Source organism: Lutjanus erythropterus, chromosome 16 (assembly GCF_056507025.1).
Source record: "Lutjanus erythropterus isolate fLutEry1 chromosome 16, fLutEry1.hap2, whole genome shotgun sequence".
In the NCBI taxonomy this organism is placed as follows: Eukaryota; Metazoa; Chordata; class Actinopteri; order Lutjaniformes; family Lutjanidae; genus Lutjanus; species Lutjanus erythropterus.
The window spans coordinates 35,029,929-35,036,077 of NC_139332.1; the positions used below are offsets into that span (position 1 = coordinate 35,029,929).

General features: G+C 41.5%; 1 protein-coding gene across 1 annotated transcript; it reads left to right on the forward strand.

The window, feature by feature from the left end:
* Positions 1 to 755: 755 nt before the first annotated feature.
* LOC146313519 (BOLA class I histocompatibility antigen, alpha chain BL3-7-like) lies at positions 756 to 5,336 on the forward strand. Its single transcript, XM_084739954.1, has 5 exons — positions 756 to 811; positions 999 to 1,270; positions 3,665 to 3,943; positions 4,739 to 5,041; positions 5,221 to 5,336. The coding sequence occupies exons 1-5, from the start codon at positions 756 to 758 to the stop codon at positions 5,334 to 5,336; spliced, it is 1,026 nt and encodes a 341-aa protein (XP_084596080.1).
* The last annotated feature ends 813 nt before the right edge of the window (positions 5,337 to 6,149 follow it).

Sequence of the window (6,149 nt, forward strand, 5' to 3'; positions counted from 1 at the left end):
AGACCAGCTTCTAGTTCTACTCTCTCCACCTGAAATAACTTCAGCTCTCCTATAAAGAAAGGCATAAAATCCCCCAAAATAAAAAGAAAGTTCAAAGCCTGATTCTCCCTCCTAAGCTTTCTCTAATCTTCACAGTGAAGCTGCAGTACAACCATCGAACAAACACACAAACTTATAAGACGTCTGGAGTCAGGAGGGTTTTTTAAAGCCACTGAAAACTTGACTTCAAATAGTAAAAATGCAAACAAAGTTTAGTTTCTCATTAAGCATCCACAAAGATCTGAATGAAAATAAACGTCCACAAACAGCTCATGAACTATCATCCTGCAATGAAACGTGTCTGTGGAAACAGGTTTTTTTTTAGCATGAATCTGAATGAAAATACTTTCATATTAATTGCATGAATTGTATTCCTCCCTGTTGTTTCATTTAAATAATTAATAGATCGATCGAGATATATATATATATATATATATATATATATATATATATATATATATATACATATATTTATATTTATATAAAACAATTCGCAGACAGAAAGAAAGACTGAATCGATGTGAAATCGTGTCCACAAGAAGATTACTTTTATTCTGAAATCTGTTCTTGCGCACCCTTACCGTAATACCTAGTGCATAGGTGTGAGTGGATGCTGGTTTAACTGCAGTCCCATCTCGCTCCGTCAAGAAAAGACACCGAACAGACCGCAGCTGATTCAGTTCAGTCTTTTATCAGCACGTCTTTATCAAAACAAGATGGGAAAGTTATTTCTGTTCCTTTTCTTCTGTCACGTTTCATCAGCAGGTAAATTCACAGTTTAAATTTTTAAGCTCTTTGTATTTTCCTCCTGGAACACACTGATTTAGTCTTACTGTCATATTTGCCTTGACTGGATAAAACTGCGTCATTTAACTGAATTATACTGAATAAATCATATTTATGATGAGTGTGATGATGATGTATATTTATATTGAATGTATAAACTTTGTTTGTCCTGCAGTGAAACATCCCTTCGAGTTTTTCCTCACTGCATCTTCTGGAATCCCAAACTTCCCAGAGTTTATTGGAATTGCAGAGGTTGATGGAGTTCTGGTGGCTAACTGCAACATCAGCAGAACCACAGTGGAACCGAAACAGGACTGGATGAAGAAATTATTAGAAAGAGATCCTCCGCAATTGGCGTGGTACAATCGAGAGTGCTTTGAGACTCAGCCAAACTTCTTCAAAGCCATGATTAATGATATCAAGCACGCCTTCAACCAAAGTGAAGGTAAAGCGTGTGTGTGTGTGTGTGTGTGTGTGTGTGTGCATAGGCGCTTTTGCCACATGGCACAGGTAGGCAATTGTCTGGGGCCGGAGGAGAGACTGAAAGCCTGTTGGAGACGAGAATTTACTTCTCTGCTTCGCAAAGAGAGAGAAAGAGAGGCAGAGCTCATGGCGACTGAAAGAGAAAGAGCATGTGAATTATGGACAGAAGTTTAAACTTAACTGACCCTAAAGTCTTATGTTTATCTGTAATTCTGTGGTCAGATAAGTGTGTAAACAGAAACAGACAGATCCGCTCTTTACTCTCATCTCCACACGTCTTTATCTTTGGAGGAACATTTCTGCCAATATGATGGAAAAAAGAAGATGCTGTAAATCACTGCAGTGTGAATTGTTCGCAAAATAACGACTTATCTTAAAATCATGATTTAATATTTAAACATATTGAGTTAGTATCTCAAGAATAGAATTTTTTTCCCAAAATAATGACTTATTAATAGAAGTCACTATTTTGAGACACTAACTCAGTATTTTGAAAAACTTAATCATCATTTTGAGAAAGCTTCACATGATAATGACTTACAGGAAGTAATAATTCATTATATTGAGATACTAAATCATAATTTTGAGACACTCACTTAATATTTTAAGATACTAAATCATTTGTTTGAGACACTAAATTATTATTTTCAAACACTCAATAATTGCGTAGAAATATTATAGCATTATTTTAAGTCAGTAATTATCACATATTTCTTTTGAGATAAATTGTTGATAATAACTACAGATATATGTTATCCTGCTCATTCAGATTAATACAAACTAACTAACACAGATAACTCTGACTGTTATCTGTGCTTACGCACTGAACAGCAGTTTGGACTGTTCAAAGTCTGCATGGGTCTCTGGTAGGGAGGAACAGCCTCCCTGATTTGAACCCAAGTGGGTGTTTGATATTGGACTTCTGTCCTAGTCATGGACTGTCCATAATGAACACCATTTTCAAGCACAAGGATGCTCATAAGTATACTTTGAGGCTGAAGGTCAATGATCGATGTTATTTGTTATTGTATCATCTAACCTTGGCCATATGTATTGGACCCTTGGATAAAGAGAGGAGCTGAGCTGTCAAATAATCACCATCAGGTGGTGAGTTGGGTCAGGTGGCGGGGGAAGCCTCTGGACAGACCTGGCAAGCCCAAGCATGTAGTGCAGGTGAGCTGGGAACATTTGGAGGAGGCCTCTGTCCAGGAGACATACAACTCCCGCCTTCAGTGGAGCTTCTCTGGCATCCCTGTGGAGGTTGGGGACATTGAACCAGAGTGGTCGATGTTCAAAACGTACATTGCTGAGGCTGCGGCTGAGAGCTGTGGTCTTCAGGTCGTAGGTGCCTCAAGAGGCGGCAATCTTCGAACATCGTGGTGGATACCGGTCGTCAGGGATGCTGTCCGGCTGAAGGAGGCCTTCCAGGATACATTATCTTGGGGGACTCAGGAGGCAGTCGCAAGGTTCGGTACCTCCAGGCACGAAGCCCAGCAGCCTTGGCCGTGACACAGGCAAAGCAGTGGGCATACAGTTCGGTGGCCTGAGGATTGCAAAGCTGCTTTTTGCAGATTATGTGGTTCTGATTGCATCATCAGTCTGTGACCTCCAGCGCTCACTGGATCGGTTTGCATCCGAGTGTGAAGCAGCTGGGATGAGAATCAGCACCTCTAAGTCCGAGGCCATGGTTCTCAGCAAGAATTGGTGGATTGGGAGGCGACAATGGAGCATGAGATGGGCCAGAGAATTGGAGCAGCAGGAGTGGTATTGCGTCAGCTTTACCGCACTGTTGTGACAAAAAGAAAACTTAGCCAGAAGGCGAAGCTCTCAATCTATGGGTCAGTCTTCGTTCCTACTCTCACCTATGGTCATGAAGGATGGGTCATGACTGAAAAAATGAGAAAGAACAAGAAAGAATGGAAGCGACTGAAATGGGTTTTCTCAGGAGGGTGGCTGGCATCTCCATTAGGGATAGGGTGAGAAGCTCAGTCATCTGTGAGGAACTCAGAGTAGAGCCACTGCTCCTTTGCGTAGAAAGGAACCAGTTTGAATTGGTTCAGGCATCTTGTAAGGATGCCACCTGGTTGCTTTCCTAGGGAGGTGTTCCAGGCACGTCCAGCTGAGAGGAGGCCACGGGGCAGACCAAGGACTAGGTGGAGGGATTATATCTCTGCCCTGGCCTAGGAACGCCTCAGGATTCCCCAGTCAGAGCTGGCTAATGTAGCTGGGGAAAGGGAGGTCTGGGGTTCCCTGCTAGAACTGTTACCCCTGTGACCCAATTTTGGATGAGCGGTTGAAGTTGGATGGATAGATGGATGTTTGTTAATAGCAGTCTCTGTTTCTGTCTCTCTCTCAGGTGTCCATGTTTTACAGGTGATCATTGGCTGTGAGTGGGATGATGAGACTGAAGAGGTTAAAGGTTTTATGCAGTTTGGTTATGATGGAGAAGACTTCATATCACTGGACCTGAAGACATCAACATGGACCGCTCTGAAACCACAGGCTGAACTAATCAAACTGATATGGGATACTGAGAGAGCTAAAATAAAACGCTATGAGAATTACCTCACTCAGATTTTCCCTCAGTTGCTGAAGAAGTATGTGGAGTTCGGCAACAGCTCTCTGCAGAGAACAGGTAGAGTCACATGACCTGATGTTGTTTCATGACACAACAATGTTCATATAAGCTGCTCAGACTGAACTGTCATTGTATCATCACTCCAATCAGTCTGACATCACCTTCTTTTCAGCTGTTTTCTGTGGTGGCAAGATTTGATTTAGGCCGAACCAATCAGTAGTGACTGATATTTTTGGGTTCTCTGACATTATGTTCCATCAAAGCTGAGACTGTGATAGTCAGAGCACAGTTAGCATGAGTTAAAGGACAGTTCACCCCAAAATAAAAAATACATATATATGTATACATATACTGTATATCTGCAATATATCAGCTTGTGGTGCTCAAAGAGCCAGAAAAATACATTTGAAAATTTCAAAACCAGTGTCTCTTTCCAGAAATTATGACATGGTTACTCAAGATAATCCACAGACCTTGTTGTGAGCAGTTTCATGTAGGAACTGTTTTCTTCTCAGTAGAAATAAAGTAGTTCTGGAATATTCTAAAGTAGTTTTAGTAAATTCTTCTGCAGTAAGAGACTACTCTGTGTTTGTCTCCAGTTTTTCCTTTGTTTCACCTCCAGCTCACACCGTGACATGATCATGACATCGACCCAAAAAATGTCTATAGAAATCTGAACATTGACACTGATGAACTACTTTGCTGTGAAGCATAAAAACAGGCTGATCTTTCTTCTCTGACTGCAGTGAGTTTGTTTAGTGGTGGTGTAGTTCCCTTCACTGTCTATAGACACACAGTGTGGATGTTGTGTAGCAAATGTCTTGTTATGTAGTGCCCTCTGTGTCTCTGCAGTGCGTCCCTCAGTGTCTCTCCTCCAGAAGACTCCCTCCTCTCCAGTCAGCTGCCACGCTACAGGTTTCTACCCTGACAGATCCTCACTGTTCTGGAGGAAAGATGGAGAGGAGATTCATGAGGACGTGGACCACGGAGAGATCCTCCCCAACCATGATGGAACCTTCCAGATGAGTGTTGACCTGAACCTTTCATCAGTCACACCTGAAGACTGGAGGAGGTACGACTGTGTGTTTCAGCTCTCTGGTGTGAAGGACGACATCGTCACCAGACTGGACAAAGCAGAGATCAGGACCAACTGGGGTAAGACTGGTATCAGTTTTTGTTTTGTGTCCAAGACAAGGACATTATGTATGGTCACAGAATCTGACGGTGCAGCAGTGAGTCTTTGCACAGCGTTTGTGAACCACTGCTGTAAAGCAAACATCTTCATGTCCTTCCAGTGGTGGAGACAAAGTGTGAATGTTGTGTTTTGGTTCCAGTTCCTCCTTCAGAGTCTCCTGTTGGTGCTGTTGTTGGAGTTGTTGTAGGACTGCTGCTGCTGACACTCTGCATCATTGGACTTTTCATCTGGAGAAGAAACAATGAAGGTGAGTGAAGACATTTTTACTCCACTGTTGGATTTAACCTGCAGCTTCAACTCAATGATAATATGTCCAAAATATATTTGTCCTGAAAGGAAACAAAGTTTTAAAAATCAAAGTGTGAGCTGGCTGATGTTCAGTAACTTCACTGACATGATAACACAGTAGAGGTCAACAGATGTTCTATATATACTGAGTTAGAGGAACAAAACATGTTTTCTTTCTGTCCTTTCATAAATTCTGATTTCACTTTTAATACTGTAATCTCTCATCTGTGTTTCAGGATTCAGACGTGCAAACAGTAAGTTTGATTTTATGAAAAATAAAATATGTTTATTTTATTGTTCTGTTATCAAGACTTTAATGTGACTGGTATTATTTCCCTGTGAGCATTAGTAACCAATCATTCACATCCAGTCCTGTCCTCTCATATATATTAATATCATTTCACTTCATTTTCTACTTCTAGCTTCTGATTCTTCATCATCAGACAGAAATTCAGCTCCTACCAGTGAGTATGTGATTATTTCAACAGCTTGTTTTTACTCCCAACTCATCAGAAACCAACCAAATGTCTCCGTCCCTCTGAGACTCGTCCTGTTTGTTCCCATTACTGGTGACTCGGCTACAAAACAACCAAACATGAGCAGCTACGTTGCTGCTGAGTCTCCAGTGAAGTGCTGCTTAGCTCTCGTTGATGTCAGCGAGCGCTGTGTAGAGTCAGTGAACATGGATCATCAAGCTGCATTTTTCTCTTGATGTCAGTAAGAAAACAGTGTTGGGTTAAATAAAACTGGAAACTGACTGATGGCAGCACTGCAGCATGT

What these genes read in the sequence shown, in the direction of transcription:
- LOC146313519 (XM_084739954.1), top strand. Translation starts at nt 756, where the DNA reads ATGGGAAAGTTATTTCTGTTCCTTTTCTTCTGTCACGTTTCATCAGCA. An exon ending in GTTTCATCAGCAGGTAAATT is followed by an intron (nt 812 to 998) that starts CACAGTTTAAAT and finishes TGTTTGTCCTGC; the next exon opens with AGTGAAACATCCCTTCGAGT. An exon ending in CGCCTTCAACCAAAGTGAAG is followed by an intron (nt 1,271 to 3,664) that starts GTAAAGCGTGTG and finishes TCTCTCTCTCAG; the next exon opens with GTGTCCATGTTTTACAGGTG.